Below are 24,008 nucleotides of genomic sequence, written 5' to 3' on the forward strand. Positions count from 1 at the left end.
TGTACATTAAAATGCATTTCAGAAATGTTTGTTCGTTTGAGTTGTATTAAGATACTTGTATATGTGGCTTAAATTGTACATTTTTAGGTTGTGTTTACCCAGCCCTCAGAGGTCCTTGGCAGCATTAGGACTGATGTTTACATGCATGTACTCAGGTAATCTACAGAGATCAAAGTATAAAGACACAAGACATTAACATTCAAGACCTCACTTTACAATAGAAAACTGAATATGTAGCATGAAATACAGTAAAACACGCTTATAATGAAGTGCCAGGGATTTTGCTAAAATATGCTGAGAAGTTTACATGCCTGTGTTTTATATATCTAATTTCTATGCATAGAAGAAAATTAGTAATGTAGTTCTTATATTATACAATAAATGCTGTAAAGCTGTACTTTGTCTCATAGGTAAGCAGTATGACCAGTATAGTCCACTTCCTAGAGATGCTCCAGCGTATGATTTCAACATTGTGTATCAGGACCCGGAGTCTCTCATCCTAGCTATGGAGCGGGTCACAGTGCTGTTTGATAGGTTAGTAATTTCCAAAATTCAGGAACTCTTAACTTAATGATGTACATGTATTGTAGCTGTAACTTAAGAATTGATGTGAAGTGCTAGCAGACATGTCAGAAATTTTACTTTGATTCTTAAAAATAAATATACAAGTCCAAATGATATGCTTCCTGGTATTGGCTTAAGTACAGTTTTTACATGTAAATATTGCAGGATAAAGAAGGGCTACCCATACGAGGCCCGAGTCATCACACTAGTGCTTCCAACATTTTTGGCCGATTTCTTTCCTCCCCAGGACATCATGAATAAAATAATTGGGGAGTTTATTTCCAGTCAGCAGCCCTACCCCCAGCTAATAGCCATGGTCGTTTTTCAGGTACAGTTATGAATCCCTTTAAGGACAGATCATACAAAAAAAATTTTTATCAAAAATCTTGAAAATAACAACAAAGTCATGTTTATATAAGTAAAATGAATAAGTTCAATTTCAAAGTTTTTAGCTCACCTGAGCCGAAGGCTCAAGTGAGCTTTTCTGATCAAAATTTGTCTTGTCTGTTGTTGTTGTTGGTGGCGGCAGAGTTGTTGTCGTTGTAAACTTTTCACAATTTCATCTTCTTCTCCAGAACTACTGGGCCAATTTCAACCAAACTTGGCACAAATTATCCTTGGGCAAAGGGGATTCAATTTTTTCAAATGAAGGGCTATGCCCTCTTCCAAGGGGAGATAATTACAAATTAGTGAAAAATTAATGGCATCTTTTAAAAATCTTCTTCTCAAGAACCACTGGGCCAGGAAAGATAAAACTCATGTGGATTCATCCTCAGGTAGTGTAGATTCAAGTTTGTTCAAATCATTACCCCAAGGGGTAGGGTGGGGCCACAATGGACGATCAAAGTTTTACATAGGAATATATAGCAGAAATCTTTAAAAATCTTCTTCTCAAGAACAGCAAAGCCATGATTAGTCATATTTATATGGAAACATCCTCAAGTGGTGTAAATTCAAGTTTGTTCAAATCATGACCCCTGGGGATTGGGGGGGGGGCACAATGGAGGATCAAAGTTTCACATAGGAATATATAGGGAAAATCTTTAAAAATCTTCTTCTCAAGAACAACAAAGCCATGATTGGTCATATTTACATGGAAGCATCCTCAAGTAGTGTAGGTTCAAGTTTGTTCCAATCATGACCCCCCGGGGGTACGGTGGGGCCACAATGGGCTATCAAAGTTTTACATAGGAATACATAGGAAAAAATCTTTAAAAATCTTTTTCTCAAGAACAGCAAAGCCATAATTAGTCATATTTAAATGGAAGCATCCTCGGGTAATATAAATTCAAATTTTGTTCAAATCATGACCCCCCCAGGAGAAAAGAGGGGTCATAACAGGGGATCATAGTTATACAATGAATACAAATGATATATCAATAAAAATTGTCTTCTTAAGAACAGCAAAGCCATTATTTGTCATATTAATTCAAAAGCATCCCTTTAAAGTATACTAGATTCAAGTTAGTTCAAATCCACCCCCCCACCCCCCAACCACTTTTATATCAAAACTTTTCAAGACTGAACTGATTTCTGCTTTTTATACCCCTGCTCCAAAGGAGAGGGGGGGTATACTGTTTTACCCTTGTGTGTCTGTCTGTCTGTCCGTCTGTGTGTCTGTCTGTCTGTCTGTGCGTAACAAATTTTGGTCGTAGTTTTCTCAGCAACTACTCATTGCAGAAGCTTGAAATTTTAGAACAATCTTTGTTTAGGCATGCCATATGGTGGGATTTATTTTTGTACGAATTCAATGTCAACTTCCTGTTTATCCGTGCGTCTGTCCGTACCATACATAACAAATTTTGGTCGTAGTTTTCTCAGCAACTACTCATTGCAGATGCTTGAAATTTTAGCATAATCTTTGTTTAGGCATGCCATATGGTGAGAATCATTTTTGTACGAATTCGATGTCAACTTCCTGTTTATCCGTGTGTCTGTCCGTACCATACATAACAAATTTTGGTCGTAGTTTTCTCAGCAACTACTCATCGCAGATGCTTGAAATTTTAGCACAATCTTTGTTTAGGCATGCCATATGGTGGGATTCATCTTTGTACTAATCTGATGTCAACTTCCTGTTTATCCGTGCGTCTGTCCGTACCATACATAACAAACTATGGTGGCAGTTTTCTCAGCAACTACTCATTGCAGAAGCTTGAAATTTTAACACACTCTTTGTTTAGGCATGCCATATGGTGGGATTCATTTTTGTATGAATCTGATGTCAACTTCCTGTTTATCCGTGTGTCTGTCCGTACCATACATAACAAATTTTGGTCGTAGTTTTCTCGGCAACTACTCATCGCAGATGCTTGAAATTTTAGCACAATCTTTTTTAGGCATGCCATATAATGGAATTCATTTTGGTACAAATCCAATGTCAGCTTCCTGTTTATCCCTGCATCTGTCTGTACCATACATAACAAATTTTGGTCGCAGTTTTCTCAGCAACTACTCATTGCAGGTGCTTGAAATCTTAACACAATGTTTGTTTAGGCATGCCATATGTTGGGATTCATTTTTTACTAATCCAATGTCAATTTCCTGATTATCACTGTGTTTGTCCATAACTGAACTTGTGTATTCACATCAGAGCGGGGGTATTATTAGTGAGCATTGGCTCGCAGACTTCTTGTTCCTAGCCAGAGTGCTCAGGTGAGCAATGTGGCCCCTGGGCCTCTAGTTAATCTTTCATTCAAAATTTTTAAATAATGGGATTTAAAATGAGGAAAAGTTGTATAGATTAATAAAGATGGTTGCAAAAAAGTAGACTTTTGAATATCATAGAAAATTTACATTTTTTTAAATATTTTAGAAATATATTATTGTATCATTTACAACCAAAATAGGTCCAAAAAATACATACCAGTCCTGGCATCCATTTTTTTGTTTGTGTCATTTGTCCTGAAAACCACTTCTAAGGACACAGTTGATCAGTTGATGCTCTATTATTTTCATGAATGATGAGTTGTTTTACATGGGTTATGAAATCACAATTAAAATGCATTAAGAAAGTGTATGATTGATTTTTACAGGTATTCAATAACCTCCACATTCAAAACCAGGAAGCCCTAGTTCAGAATTGGGTAATGTTGTCTCTCTCCAACTTCACCCAACGAACTCCTGTATCCATGGCAACATGGAGTCTGACGTGTTTCTTCATCAGTGCCTCGACCAATTCCTGGTTAAGGCCTCTGTATCCTTCAATACTGCAGAATTTGTATGCTTGTTCATAGGGCTTCAGCTACTAGCAGAATTTATAGCCCTGCTAAGTAATATTTGAATTATAGTCACAAATCTATTTTTTTGAGTACAAAGTTCCTCTCTGCCAGTGAGTGGAAGACTGGTACATGTAACTTTTGTAAACTGTTAAAATTTTAAGGCATTTTCAATAGCTTATTCCTGTGATTAAAACAAAAATTGGTCAAGGCTAGCAAGTTTTTCAAAAAGTTTCATACTTTGTACCTTTCTTTTGAATTACAGAAAGATTTAAAGATTGTTTTAAGATCTCATTTAGATTGTATTGATGATGTCTTAATTGTATCTACATAGATCTGTTTAAAAATGTTCAACTTTTGATTCCTATATGTATCATTAGCATTAATCACGTCATCAACAGGATGGGAAGAATGGAGACAGTGGATCAGAATTTATTCTGCATGGCAGCACTTGACTTTTACTGCATTCTGAAGGACAAACAGCAACAATGGACCTTCATTTCTACATTCCAGAATGTGTCATCCTTAGGTCCCCCCTACACAGACTTGTTAGAAAGACTAGAAAAGGCGTATCCAGAACATTTCCAGCAGAAGAAATTGAAGTCCCATCCATTGTCGTAAATTCAGGGAAAAGATCTCAAGGCTATGTTCAAAAGTGATTTAGAGGATGTTAACTAATCATGCATTGTTAATGTATTACATGTAAATCATGAATAGATCATTTTTATGAACACAAAGCATGTATGCAGAAAGAAATATTATCTAAATGTATACAGATGTCATGTTTTACCCACCCTGAAGCAACTAGTTAGCCTCAGAATTTTCCAATTCATAATACACTCTGTACGAAATACACACAAACAACGTTTCAAAATCATGGAGAGATGACCCAGAGATAGCAAATTTTTTAGAAAAACGTGACATACACTGTACATGTAGATATAAATGCTGCAGTTTAATGTGCTAAGTAGATTAGTGTGTACATTGCAATTTTACCTGCTTTGCAAAAATAAAGTCCTAGTCTGATTTACCATTCAGTTCTCATGTTCTTGATGCTTATGATTGTTTAATTAGCTTAATCATGTTTATTATCACAATACACTGTTGTAGTAAGAATGAGCATATCTGTTTGTTTGATGATTTTTTTTTTTCATCTTTGGGTAAGTCACAGTAGGTTGTTCAAATAATATGATACTTACAAAAGAACATGGTACTTACACCAATTATCAGTATAGTCAGTGGATGATTTAAATATTCACTTTTTTATTAATCTACAATTTACATATTATGCTGACTTGAAGCAAATTAATGATTACAGACAAAACTTGTACGGTACATTGTTACTGTAATTTTTACCTATCGATAACTTCATAGAAAGAATGGCACATGATCATTGATGCCTATGGAAGATTCAGTTCATACCTATAAAACATCATACATTCAATCTTACGAAATCCTGTCATTTCCAGAACATTGTTTTTTTCTGTGATGAGTGATAAACACAAGCATAATAAAGTAGTCTCCTAGATTCCAAAAGGAAACTTATGAGTAGAATACTTACATGTTCCATGACAAGTACATGTATAAATGGTACAAAGAACAGATTATCTAGACTGCAATTGATCAGAAATTTGTCCCGATATATTGCAAAAACTGTGCTTGTGTGTGTCTTTCTTAGGAAAAAAATAACCAAAAACATATTTGTCCCTTTTGCTCTTTTTATAATTTTCTCTTCTCTCTTTCTTTTTTTTTATCATAAAAATTATTGAAAGTTTGATGCCTTAGAATAATAGATACCTGATAATTTACAATCAATGGGTAAGAAGAACTTGGCTTTTTAATCTAGAGGATCCTGTAATGGGGAATTTCAGGGGTATTTTGATCTTGTATTTATTTCCACACATGCCTCAACTCTCCAAAGATAATTGACCATCATTTGTGATATACATTGTATGCATTTGTTGATAAAGATTGAGAAATTTTGTTTGATGGCTCTATCAGGAGTTGTCTTGTTTTATTATCTGAGTGCATCCTGTTTACACATACATGTACATGTACTTATTATTCAGTAAAACTTCCTGTTGGTGTTGTATGTTTTCTACAATCAGTAATAATTATATGCACACAGGGACCATGAAAAATGGATTGAATATATAATATATGGTGAAGAGTTATAGTGTAAAACATTCCGTCTTGATTCACTAACTTCATTATTGAAGTAGAGGAGTGTTAGCAGAGACATTTTTTGAAAGATGATACAAAGTTATTTCATATGCATTCATGTGTAAGTACATGTATAAATTGATTGCTAAATCTTAATTTCTGCGAAATTGAACTTTCAGATTTTTTGTTTAAATGTCTTTATACAATTGTTTGTACTTATTTTCTATTTTAACATGTACGTGTAGTGCTTTATTGATGATTTACAGTCGGTTCAAAGGTGTATAAAAAGTAGATAAAATTTGAAATACAAGGGAGAATACTTCTACAAGTATTAGGATTATAAAATAAAAATAAGATGATTACAGGTAATATTTCATATTGCCTTGGAATCATTAAAATTTATGTTGTAATTTGTGAAATTAAACTAATTTTTCCAAGCTATTCAGATAGCAAACATTTTAATTCTTCTTTGATTTTACAACAGGCACTGTATTATTCAGATTATTAATAGGTCTGGTGTATTTTAAATTATTAAATGATAATAATTTATTAAACATTGCTTTTTATGTTTATTACATGCAAGAAATAAATTTGTGAAAAAAAAACTTTGTTCTTTATAACTACAGCTAATTTGATTATAATGATTTTTTTTTTTTTTTTTTTACCAAGAATGTGAAATTCATGGCTCCTGGGTCCATGGTTGGGGTCCTAGGATTGGTCTAATATATACTTCACAATAGAAAAGAAAGCTAGTTTACAGCTCTCTCCCCTCAAAAATTTTGCCAGTACATACCACACAAGAGGCCCAAGGGCCTTGAATCACTCTTCTGATAAATTGTACAATCCTGTCACTTTTATTCTAAGCCTCTTAGTATCCTAAATATTTATATCAAGCCTTGAAATTCCAAAAGTAGGTTACTGTGACCTACTTTTTGGTTGGCACAATACAATACCGACTAATGAAATTTGATGATTAATATAAGCCTCTTAGTACCAACAGCATGGATAAACAACTATGAAATTCATAAAGTAGGGTACTGTTACCTACTTTTAAGTTGACCTAGTTTGTTGACCAAATATGCATCAACTGACAAAATATGATAATTTTAACACTCTTTTTATCCTAAATATTGAGATATGAAGTGGGAAATTTCAAAAATGGTTCACAGTGACCTCCTTTTTGGTTGAAATACTCAAAGGAACAATGTTGTTGCACCTACTGATAAAATTTGATGATTCTAAGCTAATTAGTGTCTGAAATATTTAAATATAGCATTGAAATTCCAAAATTAGGTCACAGTGATGCATAAACTGACAAGTTTTGATGATCATAGGCTTCAAGGTGTCCAAAATATGCATCAAAATCAAATTGAAAATGAATACCTGCAAAATTCAGAAAGTAGGTCACAGTGACCTACTTTTGAGTCATCATGTCAAGAGGTCATAAGATGCACCAACCGAGATTTGATGATCCTTATAGTGGGCAAAATATCAAAGTTTTTACAAAACATCCTTTTAGGCCTACGTAAGAGTGACTTTGAGACCCTTAATGCCCCAGAGTGATGCCCTGAACATTTCATATCCTCATCCTTATTCATAAGTTTGTTCATAATCTGCACAGTGGTTCTTGAAAAGAAGACGTTTTAGCAACAACTACTTTTGTTTTTATTTCTTTAATTATCTCCCCTTGTTTAAGGATCACATCCCTATTTTTAGTATAAATGAAAGCCCTTGGGCCAAGGATACTCTTTGACAAAAATTGACCAAGGGATTCTCAAGATATGGCCCATACTTCTGGCTCATCAGAACTAACAAAAAAAAAACTGAAGCTATTATATGGTTGTGCCACCTAAAAATGACCTTTTTTTGTTTGTCAAGAATTTCTCTTATATTTGGTGCCATATTACTCCTAGAAAGCCCATTTGGGGGGGGGGGGGGGGGGCACAACCTTACAGGAAAGGAAAAAAATTATGGCTGGAAAGGGAATTGAACCCAGGATCCCTGCATTACTAGTCAGAAGTTCTAATCACTGGGCTATCGGGCCAATATTCAGGGTCCATATAGCCCAAACCACTACATTAACAAGAAAACTCACACTTTGTAGAGATAACAACACTGATATTTTGTTTTATTTCATTTAATTTATCAATAACAACTTTCTACTGATTGTTTCAAAAACCATACAGAACACCTACATATACATATACCATCTGCTAAACAGCCTAAGTCTACATAAAATCAACTGGAAGCTGTATACAGATTTCAGTCACAACTATAACACAAACATCCTTGAGAATCATGCAAATAATGTGGGTTATAGAACCACATAATAATGAACATGGCAAAAACCTATATAACACACTTTGCCGTTTGAAAAATAAATTTTACAGTGAAAATTGATATCATGACGGTTTTCAAATTTTAAGATGACATATTTGGTATACAAATGTGTATAATTTTATGTACATATTGGTGGTCTGGTGATTCGAGTATATTCGAATTTTGGATTTATATTGCAGTATAGAAAATGGATATGAAAACATCTGCATTAAAAAAAAATAAGCATTGCATAAAGCCCGAATTATTGTCACTTTGGTATTGAATACTATTATTTCCTGAATTAAAGAACGTGCTTTTGTGTCCTTAATAATCCTAACAAATATATATAAACGTGCATAATGACATTTTAATAGTGTAATATCAGTATAAAATTTAACTTTTCAAATATTTGAATGAACTACATAATACAATTCATTTTTAACAAACTTAAGATAACACCCTTGAAGTAACAGAAAAAGACAAATAACAAGGTAGTATTATGCTTTAGAAAAATTGAATAAATAAACATCAACCAAAAACAAAGTAAAAAAGAAAAATGAAAAAAAATATCCTGTCATGGAATTATCCTGAGATTCAAAAATTAAAATACAGTTGAACTTTGGTATCTCGAGCATCGACTTCTTGAATAATTTCAAAGTGAGCTTGAAGTCTTTACCAGGTAATCTTAATTTTTTTAATCTCACTATATTGAATCCTCAGATATGTCAAAGTTTTTTTCTTGGTCCCATCGAGTGTTTGAGATAACAAGGTTTGACTGTATAAGGTTGTTTGTTTTCAATGCTGACAATGTCTTTTTGATAAGAATGCCTTGGGGTACTGGAGATTACTTCAAAGGAAACTGGTAAATTTGTAGAGCAGAAAATTAAAGAGTGCTACTGGTGCAATCTATTGTATTATATATATGAGCAAAAGTTTTATTAACACAATGAAATGAAAGGGAACAAAAGTCAAATGTTAAATCAGTGATGTAATCTAAATCGGAACAGAACAATTACAGAGGAATGCAAATAATATCACATACAAAAGACAAAAAATAATTTAAACATGAAATACAGGAAAACTTTCAAATTAAAGTAATTAAAAAAATTCTGTAAGTGAACTGCAAATATTTAATAACAAATATATTTCATATAGATTTAAGAATGGAATGCCAAGGGTTTCCTTTGAAAAAGAAATAAATGCAAGTGTCAAAAACACTTCAAGAAAAACTAACAAAAAAGTTATAATAAACAAACAATAATATCACCAATGCTCATCCGGTGTGACAATATAATTACTTGAAAAACAGCTATATACACTTGCCATTTTTATTTAGTGAGAATAACAAACACCTCCGAAAAAGAATTTTTCTGTAAATACTGCTTACAAAGGGGAACATTTCAAAATAGGAACATTTCTTTTTTTCAATTGTGCGCAGCTAATGTCTATTTTAACAACAGTGACATACAGTCTATATTGCATACTAAAGTAACATTATACATTAAACACGATATGAACTGCTCTCCTATAACAGCGTGCATATTTTAACTTTCACGAATATTCGGCTGCCATATTGTGTAATTTTCCCAATATGGAGTACTATGTCACACACGAACTTGGAAGAATCTGCATATGAAAATAAGCATAACTGGGTTAAAATTTTCATAAAATATTCCTGAAACATACTGTTTTAACTGTTATTTTGGTTAGATCATTCCACAAAGAAAGGCAAACAACCATGCACTAAAATATAGATCATTTCCTGGTGGCCAATATCCACAGTATAAAATAATTTTCATATATTATTTACATGTAGCTTTTATGTTTTGTTACTTTGCGTTAAATTGTTTCAAGCTCAAATCCATAAATATAACATATATATTCAAATGATTCTAGAAATTAATTCAATGGCAAAACAACAAAGGAGAAAAAAAGAGAAATAAGAAAAGGAATAAAACATAGGACAAAGGAAAACAAAATCACACAAAAATGTATATAATGTGAGGTGTTGGTCACCACACAAAGCTCAGAAAACCAGTACAGGGATTCCTACCAATTTAAAACAAACATCCATGCAAGGAAAAAAAAATAAGTGAGCAATCGATTCTACAGGGAAAATAAATAAGTGCTCCAAAGGAAACACAATATGAGTTGAATCAGATATGTAACAAGTGCTTGGTACGGACTACAAACGACAGGCCAATCAAATCATCCAGATACTGTCATGACTTACATGAAGCAATCCACAGTATTTTAAAATTACTGTAGAGAACACTTTTCAGTCACTTCACCAACACTTTGAGCCACTTTTTGTGGAATGTCCTGCACTTTGTTTTTCAGTTCATCCATATTTTTTGGCACTGAAAGCAAAATGATCACATCTAATTTCTCCAGAAAATACCAATGAAATTTCTAAAAAACAATTCTGTAATAGCATAATTATACACAGTTCATGTTACATTTGTGTAAAAGTACATATTCCTTATTAGGAATTTGAATTTGATTTAGAATAAAATCTAGTGGTAATTATAATAACTTGCATCTACTGTTGCCTAGAACCCAAACTTAAAATTAACAAAGATTTATTTGAATAAAACTCTTCAACAAATGAAACTGCATAAACAAACCAAAACAAACACAAAAACAAAGAAAGTGTAAAACATCAAAATGAATGGGTGTTATCAAAAATTCAAATACTAAAAAATGCAGAAAGATTCTTTTCTCTACTTTATATAAATCAAAAAGAAAACTGCCAATTGGAAGCTTCTTCTTGACATGAATTTCCATTAATTTCTACTTGACTATTTTGTGAATTTTTAAAATGTTGAATTTTAGGAAACAAGCAATATTGTACTTTCTAAATTTTGAGATTATTTGAATCCATGGAAAAGCTATAAAAGCTAGTATTCACAACAAAGAAAAAAATTATGCTCCATAAATACTTTTGAAACACTTTCATGAGGAATATACATAACAGATGTTTTTATTTTTGCAGAAATTACCTTCACTGTATGAAATGACAAGAGATGGTATATACTGACAGCAGTAAATATTCTACATCATAATTAAAACAGACATCAAAGCAAAAATGTATCTCATTTCAGCAGATTGCACATTATAATGCTGTAACATTATATCATCAAATACAAAACATTTCTTGGATAAATATGAACAAAATCATCATGATGATGTCAAGATTATTTGGTTACTATAATTCAATCAATCATCCATTTTAATTAAATGTTTTTTTTTAAAAAGGTGTTTAAGCTGTGTTCTAAAACAATATGTGAATACTCTGCTAAATGAAAAGAAAATGGTAGAATTTTAGGTTTAAATTGCAAGTGGCCATCTGAACATGTTACACTAGATAATGTAGAATATAAATATAATGAAATAAAAATATCTGTAAAATTTCTGAGGGACTTAATAAAAAATGTTAAAGTACCTAATGCCAGCTACATGTACAAAATGAGGAAAAAACCAAGAGTTATTCCCCTTCATACTGATTGTCTAAAATTAACAAGAACAAACACACAAATTAAACTATAGTGTCTAAATGTCTGAGCAATTACAAAATATGCTTCATATTTTACACAGTGTCAGCTCATATCAGAAAAAAATCATTTAAGCAATATAAAAATATACATATCTTGTGTTTTAAAGTGCCAGTGCACTAGAAAAAGTTCAAACAACAACAGATGGAGGAAAATTTACTTGTAAACTCCTCATCATCGGAGTCGGCCGCCGCCTCCGCTGCTAATTCTGCGGGCGTCTTCTTCTTCCTCCCTACTCTTCCTCCTGCATCATCATTGTTCATCATCCCTTCCTCCTCAGGTACCTTCTTCTTTAATCCATACTAAAATTACAAATAAGATGTTTAAAGTATTCAGTGTACAATGAAGGGATTTTGAACAATTTTGAATCATTTTAAACTAGTTTAAGATAATGATGAAAGTGAAATGAACCAAATTAACATGACTGATAACATATAAGAAGCTGGTCATTCTGCACTTTTAAAGTTTTTGAAGAGTTATCTGCCCTTGATGCAAAGAAGAACATTTTAATTTCGTCAAAATATCTGTGGTAAATGATTAATTTTATTTCATATTTTAATAATGAGAGAGTGTATGCATATTTTCACCAAGAGCTTTTTATGAAATTCAAAATACTTTTTACAATATCTTAATAACACATGCATTGCCCATAGACTTCAATATAAAATTCAAGGTGCAATTAATTTGACAATAATCAAAAATTTTTAAATTACTTTGGTGGAGTATTTTTATTTCACAACACCATCAAAATGATACCATAATTACAAATATAGGACCGTTCATTTATTAGATACAAAATATGGTCGTTATAGTACATTGAATACCTCAACAATGATTTTGCGGCAATGTAATGGACATGCAGGAGAAATGACTCTTAATTCACTTTTTAAATTATTTTTTATGTCTTTTTGATTTTGATATTTAGATTTTGTTAATAATTAATGAAATATCACAGTTATTTAAACAAGATGTGTTTGTGAAAAACTGGCAGCTCAAGGTGAAGATTAAAGTTTCTCAAATGCAAGTCAAACTCCAAGTTAAGGTCAAGATATCAAAATTTTGGTACCTAAAGAAAGCTCTTATCACAAGGAATACTCCAGTGAAATAAGAAATCCCTAGCACCAACCATTCAAGTGTTATGGACAAAGTTAAAGTTTTTCAAAAAGCAAGTAAGATTCCAAGGTCAAAGTCAAAGAGTAAAAATTACTGGTGCTGAAGGGAAGGTCTTGTCACAAGGAATAGACATGTGAAATATAAAAGCCCTAGCACCAACCATTCAAAAGTTATGGCCCAGGTTAAAGTTTTCCGAAAATAGGCCAAACTCCAAGGTCAATGTCAAAATTATTGGTACCCAAAGGAAGGTCCTTTCACTAGAAATATGTTATAGTTTTTCAAAAATAGGTCAAAATCAAACGTCAAGGTCAAAAGGGTAATTTTTTTTTGCAATTTTGCATCCATGTGAAGGTCTTATGACCAAGGTTAAAGTTTTTCAAAAGTATGTCAAACTCCAAGGTCAAGGTCAAAGATTTAAAGCTATAGGTGCATTATGTAATATGCAATAGCATTATGTAATAAAGATTCTGTGAAAGTCTCATTACATTTTATTCAGTGATATCATTGTCTCAAGCCAATGTTCGGAGTCCGCATATAGCTCTCTCCTACCCGTGGCTGCTTCATCACATAAATTGTCGTAATCTTGAATATTTATGCCTCTATGCTGTGATGTCATGTTCTGCCAATGACAATATTTATTTCCATGGCAAATGAAATCAACAATTGACATCATCAGTAAATATAAATTACTTCGTGAACTGCAATTGGGTATTGATAGGTCGTGTCAAAGTTCATTTTCCAACTATGCTTTACTCGCATTGGTCAATAATTTAATGAGCTACGAAATATTCTCTTCTCATTCAACCATGGCCAGAATGGGAGAGGATCGTACATTTTGGATGTGGTTTGTGATGATGAATGATATAGGATGAGATGCAAATAAGAGATGGGTGTAATCCCCAATATGGCAGTGTCCATGTTTTGCCATGGGAAACCCTAAATATGTCTCCGATCGAAATGCAGAATAGGAAGCACAAAATGGCACTATGTAACAAAGGTTCTGTGAAATTCTCAATAAAATAAATTTTATTCAGTGGAATAAGAGAAGTTGCGGATAAGGGATTGGTTCCCCTCAAGAGTAATAGAAATACAGATGGACACCACCATCACCAATACCCCCCCCCCCCTTTCAAGCTGGGGGTATAATTAAAGGCTACAATAACACCTAAATATAAAAAAAATTTAATAAGATGAAATCAAGAAATTTAATTCTATTAACAAAATGGCGGGAACTTATACCATTTTGGTCTGAATTAAACAAGTTCTGAGTTAACCTGACACCTCCAAAAGTACACAAAAATAGGACAAATCTAACATTGACGATAAAAACTTGTGCATCAGAGTTAATATACAAGTAATGATTTTATCTTTTAAAAAATTTTCAAAATGCATTAATAACCGTTAATATTTGGTTACAAAATTCTTCATATAGTATAGGCAGAAATATTAGCAAGGATTCAATTTTGGCATTTTAAGCGAGGGTGTTGAGATCTGAGATCGCTGTTATTGAATATCCCTAACATTTCCTTCTGCATAAGAGATAACCATTATATTTCTAAGTATCATAAAATTGCTAAAATTACTTCTTGCTTAAAAATTATATACTGATTTTTCAGGACGAAGCACTAAATTTGCATCTCGCTAAAAATTCCCCTTATAAAGTATTGCTTTCTTTTGTTTGATTGAGAGTTTGTTGTCTTTACAACAGTTGAGAGTATATGTACAGTATATTTTCACAAGTAAAGGATGACTGCACTTAAGGACATGCGAAATTTGCGACAAAATAAACTTTCAAAACAAGCATTTTTCTTTTCATTGCAAGAATTGTCAACATCCAATCTACAGCTTTATGTAATAACGTTTAATAAAAGTGTGTATTTACAAAGTTCGAATTTGTTTTCAAAGGAAGGAGTCATCACAATTTCTTGAAACTCCGTTCGATAATGAGGACGCCCACTTTTTTACTGACTTCATATGTAGTCAGCGCATGTTTGTCTATTGTTCTACGTTTAACAGTAGTTGTATATTTGCATAAATAATAACGTGTCAAAAGGATATTAATAGACAAACATGCGCTCATGGTCAAAAAGAGAAAAAACTGCTTCTTCTTACATTCGCTTTCTGTATTGTAACCAAGGGTTGTGACTTGTTGAATATTATAATTCACCACGTAATTTCTTACCTCAGGTAACTTTGTGAATACTAAATTCCGTCACATGACTTGTAAGGTAGCATGTGTGTGCTAACTAGGACATTGTGTTCAAACACGTTAAGTCATCTGGCATTGATATAAAATCTGCTTTAATTACATGGACATGCTCATATTGTTAATTTTGTTTTGAAACCTTTGTCAGTAGTGTATTTGTGCCATATAGAATGGAGAGGGAGATGGGAAAGAGTGTCATCACATTCTTTTTTCCAAACATGTTATTGTTATTTATCAAGTCTTAGAATTTTAGACCCATTCTTGCAATGTTAGCTCCACCTCTCATGCATATCTAACATTCAATCAAGGGCAGGTAAGTGTAAATTCTCTATATTTGGAAAGCAGTAAGGACAAAAAACATTGAATCAGTTTATTGTATCACAGTCTAAAATCATTTTAAGATTTAAACTGGGTTCCAAATTGACAGGATTCTTTCATAAATATACAAAAGTGAAATAAGGTTTAGATATAAAAGCAACAGAAGCAACTGAAAAAGACCCCAAAACCGGCGTTAAGTGCAGTCATCCTTTCATTTGGCAGCTGTGCAGTCAACATCCAGTTCAACACGCTTACAGAAACCAGCTATTGCCCTATGAGCAGTGAGTTTGACTAAAAAGGGATATCAAATTATGGCTGAGACAAAGTTTTAACTGTAACATGCAGAAGAACAGACATTTAATCTCATAGACAGGGAAAACTGTGACTATATTACAATGTCCTTATGAGTCTATCACTATAGGTCCAGACAAAATCACTAAAATAATCTCTGCCAAACCCACTGTCAACATGGAGAAACCTTATACATAAGTCTTAGTCTTAAAACCAAATCAATTCTTGCCTGGAAAATCCACTTCAACACTGACAGATCCTTGAGATATTTAGAAGACAATCAAATGCAGAGTCAGTCACACAAATTCACATTCTGTTCACACAGACTAAATGTAAATATTAATCTTCTATAACATTTCCCTGTGAATATGGTCCGGAGATAATGAACCAACACAACTTTGATACAATCATAATGATCACTCATATTGTTTCACATTTCTAAATGCATGTAAATTCCTTGATTCTTATATGTATCCTAACAAAGAATATGACATTTTAACAAAGAATTTAACATTTCAAAATTATTCATATTGTATGTACATTTTTAAATGGCAAACTACATGTGTAGCAAGTCATTGATACAAGTATATACAATACAATAAAAAAATCAAAAATTAAAAAAAAACCATATAATAAATATTGTAATCATCAAAAAGGTTGTTTAATAAGATAGACACTAATTATAATCATAAATAGAAAGAATGAGGAATATTATATGATTGAATAATTCCTAGAGGATTTCTGATCATAAAATTTTAATATTAATTTAGTATGTAGTATATATAGTTAAATCCCTCCTTTAATGGACCCAAACATCCCCTTCCATGAAATAAGATTTGAAGTTTGGAAAATTCTCCTATTTGGGAGGGGGTGGGAGGGTCAAAGACTATTTTTTAGATGAGTAGTTAATCTTTTCCCTTATAATCCCCCTTTCAAAATCAATGCTACAAGCCTAACATTTATATTTTCTACATCGCATTAAAAAAATTAATATGGAAAATAATAAAAAATGGAAATTAATTCAACTAGTTATGTTTATTTTCTCTTGCTTCTTTTGCTGGATTTTTCTAGGATTTCAGCAAATGTAAAACAAGAAAGATGGTATGGTTTTATTTAATCATTGAATCACATACTAAAACAATTACGAGTATCGCTGTTTTTTAGTCAATAGGATAATTTAGCCACCCTCAAAGTACAATATTTATCTCGCCCTTTGGGCTCTGTGAATATGTACTCCTCTGGTGTCTAAATCATTGTATTGACCTCAAAAACAGCAATAATTATATAATAATATTTCAGTAAATGTTCCTATTCTAACTTTTATACAATTTATTTAAATCAAAAGTAGATGCTTACTTTCCACTGCCATGTCTTTGAGTTTATAGTTTTTTTTTCCATATCAGGAAAAAAAAATGTTGTATAAGTTATTTGTTGTGACCTATCAATAACATGCACATGCAGACACAAAACAGTATCCTAGGCATAAACTAATACCCAGTAGACTATGGTTGATAAATATTACAGTGGTCTTCAAATGTAAAAGGAGAAAATCATATCAATGTTCTCCCTATTCTGACAGTGGTTTTCATTCATTAATTCAAATCAGTATTGATTAAAGATCCCATGGGAACTAATAATAGCTGTTACTGTCTATAATTGCAGAAAAGTCTCAATACAAGTCTCTATAAATATTTTATTTTGTTGCATAAGTTTATGCCCACACATAAAACTAGAAGCAATAAACAGATAAAAGCTGTATATTAAGTGAGAATGGGCAAAAACTATTTCAGGGAATTTGACCATTAGTTTATTAATAGATTTTTACATATATGTGTAAATATAAAACAACAACAACAACAACAACAAAATTAAATACATTGTTTTTGTTTGTTTGTTGTTTAATGTCCCTCTCGAGAATTTTTCACTCATAAGGAGATGCCACCATTTGCCAGTGGAGAGCTGCAAAATTTGAACTATACTCGGCACTCAGGGCCATTAATTGAGCAGTGAGGGATCTTTTTCGTGCCAGCACCTACTGCGACACGGGACCTCGGTTTATACGGTCTCATCAGAAGGACCGGTACCCATGTCCCACAGTGGGATTTGAACCCGCAACGTAAGGATCAACTCCTTACCCCACGACTCTAGAGCAAACGCTCTAACCACTGCACCACGCAGGCAACTAAATACATTATAATAATACAATAAAATAAATATGGGGTAAAATAAATTTTTAAAAAATCTTATTTAATTTCTCAGCCTTCTATATTACTCTATAGTCCAAGATTCCTCTGACTCTAACCCATCTTTTTTATTTTGACATCCCCCCTGCTCATGTCAAAATATAAAAGCGGGGGTGGGGTGGGGGGTGTTAGAGTCAAACGAATCTTGGATTACCTCCTCTAGTGTAAATTTTGGATTGTTTTCCAACCAAAGAATAAATCAAAAATATATGTATTTAATGTAGTTATGTACAGTGTATCACTTTTGTGTTACAATAATTAGGTAATCTACTTTGACCATTGTACAAAGTATAAGCTACAGGGAAATTGAGCTGCATGTAGATGCCAGTTTTTGGAACAAATTCCTTCTTCTGTCTGGTTATGTTGGCTATATATCCATATAATAATAAATTATGGTTGATGGTGTATTGTATGGTTTGCAAAACAATAAAACAAAATTAAGTATACAAACTATTGAGATGTTTTTCGAAATATATGTAGTATAAACCTCAATGAAACTTACATCTGAGTCTCCCTCATTTCACATATAGTAATCATTTGTAATTTAGTTCCGGATATAAATACATTTTTTTTTAAAATAATTAATATTTGAAAAGAATTTCTCAAATCATACTGTAAACAAGTTATCATTTGCATAAAAAAATATGTTTTGCAACCTTATACTTGCAAATAATTCTCACTGTGAACCATTTATCTAAATGTGTATTTATGTAGAATGTTTCTTTTTGGTGTGAAAATTAATTGCTGTGAATGGATTTCAAACCAACATATTGCAAATTAAAGTTGCTGCTAATAAAGATTGGTTTACAGTAATTCTTTTCCTTAGTGTTGGTGAATTGTCTCCTTCTTTGTCCATTATTGATTTTATGTCCTTGAAAACATCAAAATGGACAAGAAATATATCAACATCTACAGACAATCAGTCTCTCCACTAAATAATCATTTCTCAAAATCAGCAGATCTTGAGAATAGCATTCAATTTACGCAACACATAACAATTTGTCATACTTGCATGTAGCTATGACAAAAGATCTTGATGCAGGCAAAAGACTTTTTTATCACTTATCTCCATTATGACTTAAACCGCAGACCCAACAAAAGGCAATTAATCTTTCAAAAGCAAAGACAGATTACCAATATTTTCAGGGTTATATTGGTGCAAAAACTGACATTTTAGAATATTATACTTTCATGTAAATAAGTTCAATCAGATTGGTTGAGGATTATTTGATAAAAACACTATAACCCTCTGAATGATGAAACCTCTCCCTCCAGCATGATAGAATATAGCAACAGTTAACATTATTGAGGATGGCTGATATTCCAAAACATATTGACTGCACAAATTTATGCATGCATGGTTCATTGTTATATGTGTATTTGTATAAAATAATAAATATTGCATGTAGTTGAGGGTAACATTGAAAATTTTTACCCCTCAAAAACCACTGTCAACCTTGGCTGTGCCTTGGTTGACAATGGTTTTTGAGGGGTGAAAATTTTCAATGTTACCCTCAACTACATGCTATATCTATATGATCTATATGATAAACTGCTCTTTGCAAAGCAATACTAAACATTCTTTCAACAATTCCATATGTGGTAAACAGTTCAGATACATAAAACTTATCAATGAAAAACAAAAAATATGGAAGAGGAACCAAAATTCTTAATATGCTGATTTAAAAAGGCCTCTTTCATTGACTACCATCTCAAACTTCTAATGTCTGCAACCTTGTCTGACACAAATAACTTTGTGGCAACTTTTAAAGAAAGAATTTTTTTGTGTTTGCAAGTACATTTAAGTTCAAACTCATGAATGCACATGTTAATTTCTATTTTCCCTGCAACCTTGTTGTGAGGGAATGAAAGTGAAGCCATTAATTCTACACTGGAGAAAAAGATTCATATTCTCATGTTATATGGACTATGGTTCAGGGGATGAAACTTTCTCATTACTCAGGGCCAGTGAGATTTTTTATCAAGAAATGATAAAGCAGACTGAAATCAACGGACATAACAGCCATGACAGTGATGTAATTAATGACTTATTAATGACTTTCAGCAGGAAATCCATGTTTAATTAAAGTAATTTTTATGCTCCGGTATCGAAGTTTCGGGGGTATATAGTTTTTGCCCTGTTCGTCCATCTGTCTGTTTGTCTGTTTATCTGCAAAAACTTTAACATTGCTCATAACTTTTGATTGGATGGAGCTTATATGGCTTTCATATTTCACATGTGTATTCCTTGTGACAAGATCTTTCTTTGGGTACCACCATATTTGACCTTGACCTTGGAGTTTGACCTAGTTTTACAAAATTTTACCCAAATTTAACCTTGACCATAACTTTTGAACAGTTGAATCTAGGGCTTTCATACTTCACATGTGTAATCCTTGTGACAAGACCTTCCTTTGGATACCAACAACTTTGACCCTTTGATCTTGACCTTGGAGTTTGACCTACTTTTGAAAAACTTTAACATTGCCCATAACTTTTGAAGGGCTGGTGCTAAGGCTTTCATACTTCACATATGTAATCCTTGTGACAAGACCTTCCTTCGGATACCAACAACTTTGACCTTTGACCTTGACCTTAGAGATTGACCTACTTTTGAAAAACTTTAACCTTGGCCATATCTTTTAAACAATTGGTGCTACGGCTTTCATACTTCACATATGTAATCCTTGTGACAAGTCCTTCCTTTGGATACCAACCACTTTGACCCTTTGACCTTGGAGTCTGACCTACTTTTGGAAAACTTAAACCTTGGTCATAACTTTTGAATGATTGGTGCTTCAGCTTTCATATTTCACCATTATATTTCTTGTGAGAAGGCCTTTCCTTAGGTACCATTATTTTTTTACCATTTGACCTTGACCATGATGTTTGACTTACTTTTGAAAAACTTTAACCTTTTCCATATCTATTCAATGGTTGCTGCTAAGGTTTTCATATTTCACAGGTATATTCCTCAATACAAGACCTTACTTTGGGTACCAACATATTTGATTTGCATTTGAGAAAGTTTAACCTTTCCTATAAGTTGCCATACAGGGGCATCTATGTTTCACAAACACATCTTGTTTTTAATGTTTCACCAAATCATGTTAGTATTATAATGTGGATGAAAAAACATAAAAATTTTATGCAATACACAATACAAACTGCTTCAAGTCTGGAATTCATCTTAATTCAGATCATATATTGTGATCCCACTGCTAATTTCCTTACAACACTTCTACGATTCTCGTGACTATCAAAGCATTGAGTGATATGGACAGTTCCACTGATCTGCATGAATCACACAGCTCCCCCTGGTAGATTCTGAGGGTACAGACCAGAAATGTGAACTACACTAATGACATCTAGACAATAATGATTTTTTTTTCTCTCTATTGGATCAAAGCAAAGGAACAGTATCATAGTTGCTGATCTGAAAATGTCATTACAGACTATTGTGGAGTAGTTAAGAGGAAGCAGTGGGATCTATAAAATATGCCTCCTGTAGATTGTTTGAGTCAATTAATGTGGTAGTAAAGAATGGATTGATGTTATTTCCTTTTTGTGACAAATAATTACTGCTTCATGTTTTGGATATGGAATATTATCCTGCAGCAAACAATATCTCATGTCTCAGAACCTGATCAGATGAATATATTGCTGTGATCACAAATTTAAGAGCATTTAATATTTTACTTATCAAATCCCATTTTTAAAGAGGGAATCATGACTCAATTCTTTTTCTGAAAATGTTTTTTTTTCTATGAAAAACATAAAATGTTCACTTAATAATTAATGTTTCAGCATGGAAGCAGAAAACTGTTTGTGAAATCAATATAAAACAGCTGATGATACATGTATACATTCCAGGTTTTACTATCCATAGAAATACATTTCTTGACTTTAAAACTACACCTCGTTTATTTTTTCTACCTGTCACCACACCAATATTGCTAACAGCCCAGTTACCTTATCTCTGATTGACTGCCGAAGCTCTTCTCTTTCAGCTTCCGCTTTTTCATGCTTCTCTTTCCGCTTCCTTTCCGCCTCTCTCCGCATTTCCTCGACTTCGGGATCCTCCCCTCCACCTCCTCCGCCATCTTCCTTACCCTCTCCACCCTCATCCTTTTCTCCTCCTCCTATAGCCCCTATAATTTACAGATTCAAAAAAGTTATTTTTCAATGAAATTAGAATTAGACCAAACTACTAATGATAGAAACCATTTTTTTTTATCTAATTCTTGTTAGAAAAAGAGACTTCAATTTGTTTATCAATTAACTCAATTTGTTATAGAATTTTTTGGGGGATATTCTGATGAAAAATCGATTTTGCAAATTGCCCTTGTTATTGGATATTGCGTCTAGCAATTAAACTACCATATCTTGTTAATTTTTCTCAATCAATGTAAATTATAAATTATAATTTTAAAGTTTTTTTTTTTAATTTATCACCCAATATCGATCAAAAAACAGTATCAGGTAGATTTTCTGTAACTTTCTTTTAAACTGGAAATACAGAAATTGACAGATCCAAATGACTCCAATATGATATGCTAGCTTCTGATATCTAAACTATAAAAGCCCAGAATAATTCGTCATAGCAATGACCTGACAGAGTACCTAAAAATAAGGCCATCCTCAAATTCATAACCCAATGCTATCTTACAAAACAAGTAGGAGGTTGCCATACATCAGTATTACTTCATGAAACACTTAAAATGTACTTTGTGCCAAAGATAGAATTCCTAACAAAATAGAAAATAGAAATTTTATATAAAAGGAACTATCTCCTAATTTTAAGTTAGTAATACTTATCAGTCTGAGAAAATAAAATGTTGTTCTTGTCATAAAGGATGAAATGCTCCTTGACTTATAAACCAAATTATAAATCTTAATAGTTGATGGAATATTGAATTAAAAACATGCACATCATATTAAATGAAGGATTTGTTACAGATTAAAGTAATATTTTAATTGAATTGAATAAACATATTAACGGTAAATATCAGATTTGTTAATTAAGCTTAAAATAATATTTTAATGCATAGTAAGAGGATATTATAGAGATTTTGGTGTTAGTAGAGAAAATTTAATGTTAAAGAAAGTAAATATAATGTTAAATGAAATCATTTGAAATTAATCTGTTTCACAGTTAGTGGCTGGTGTGATGGAGCAAACACTAACTTCCCAGCAGAATATTGTTCAGAGGAGGAAATTTAGAAAAGGTGACAAATTAAGTCAAAGGCAGATGCAGGACACGCTAGTATTAGGCTTTGCCTAGAATAACCCTGCTACTTTCCAGTTTCTTATTATAAAAGAATGTTAGCATCAAATCTAGATTACTTTTTATTGTTAATGACTATTAATTAGTATTGTTTTCGTTTCATTGCTATACAGACACCTCTAGCAGTTACTTTAAGGTTTTGTAAAAGCTTGATTATATATTATATGCAACCTTTGTTCTTGCACTTACCAGAAAGTTTATCTGTAAATTATTTCATTTTAAATCATTGATCAAATAAGCTAGTCAAATATAATACATGTTTTATATATCAATATTTACATTCAGTGTAATCTTCTATATGAATTTTTTTGGAAATCTATGACAAAATCAACCCCCTATAAAACATACTAAACCAATGTCATTGCATGGTAGATTGATACACACAGAATGTACAATGGGTATTATACCATCCTCGCAATGGTAGGGGTCCTGTGTCAACATGTTGCCGTGGGACCCCTGGCCAATTTCATTTGATATTTTCGGGCATGCATATCTCATAGAGAAGCACCAATCAAATTAAAGCTTTCATAAATAGTTAGATAATGTAAACAGAAAGGATTCAGTTGACACCTCTAATGCACGAGTTACAAGTTGTTTATCATAGAATGGCTTAGTATTATTGGCTGAGAGACAAGAAAAACAATCAAGATTTGTAATTTTTCCGAAAAACGTTGCTACAGTCAGCCCATGAATTATTGAATGAAATTGGCCAGGGGTCCAACGGCAATGTGT

At 32.4% G+C, this 24,008-nt stretch overlaps 2 protein-coding genes across 7 annotated transcripts in view; one reads left to right on the forward strand and one right to left on the reverse strand.

Annotated features, from left to right (window-relative positions):
• The window catches only part of LOC133180932 (huntingtin-like), a 48,222-nt gene extending 41,746 nt beyond the window's left edge, over positions 1–6,476 (forward strand). For both annotated transcript variants that reach the window (XM_061315395.1, XM_061315396.1), the window contains 5 exons: positions 88–155; positions 411–534; positions 730–892; positions 3,600–3,760; positions 4,163–6,476. In XM_061315395.1, coding sequence (XP_061171379.1) covers positions 88–155; positions 411–534; positions 730–892; positions 3,600–3,760; positions 4,163–4,403 — 757 coding nt within the window. In that variant the 3' untranslated portion in view covers positions 4,404–6,476. The remainder of the gene's footprint in view (positions 1–87; positions 156–410; positions 535–729; positions 893–3,599; positions 3,761–4,162) is intronic.
• Positions 6,477–8,066: 1,590 nt separating this feature from the next.
• Positions 8,067–24,008, reverse strand: part of LOC133180935 (complexin-like) — a 40,845-nt gene continuing 24,903 nt past the window's right edge. For 2 of the 5 annotated variants that reach the window (XM_061315398.1, XM_061315400.1), the window contains 4 exons: positions 23,466–23,477; positions 21,962–22,140; positions 11,979–12,120; positions 8,067–10,624 (listed from right to left, as the gene is read on the reverse strand). In XM_061315398.1, the coding sequence (XP_061171382.1) occupies positions 10,524–10,624; positions 11,979–12,120; positions 21,962–22,140; positions 23,466–23,477 (434 nt within the window). In that variant the 3' untranslated portion in view covers positions 8,067–10,523. The remainder of the gene's footprint in view (positions 10,625–11,978; positions 12,121–21,961; positions 22,141–23,465; positions 23,478–24,008) is intronic. The other 3 variants (XM_061315401.1, XM_061315402.1, XM_061315399.1) reach the window with 2 other exon arrangements.

The sequence above is a fragment of the Saccostrea echinata genome, unplaced genomic scaffold (genome assembly GCF_033153115.1).
Source record: "Saccostrea echinata isolate AGI-Se365-2 ecotype Australia unplaced genomic scaffold, CSIRO_AGI_Sech_v1 ptg000008l, whole genome shotgun sequence".
Classification (NCBI taxonomy): domain Eukaryota; kingdom Metazoa; phylum Mollusca; class Bivalvia; order Ostreida; family Ostreidae; genus Saccostrea; species Saccostrea echinata.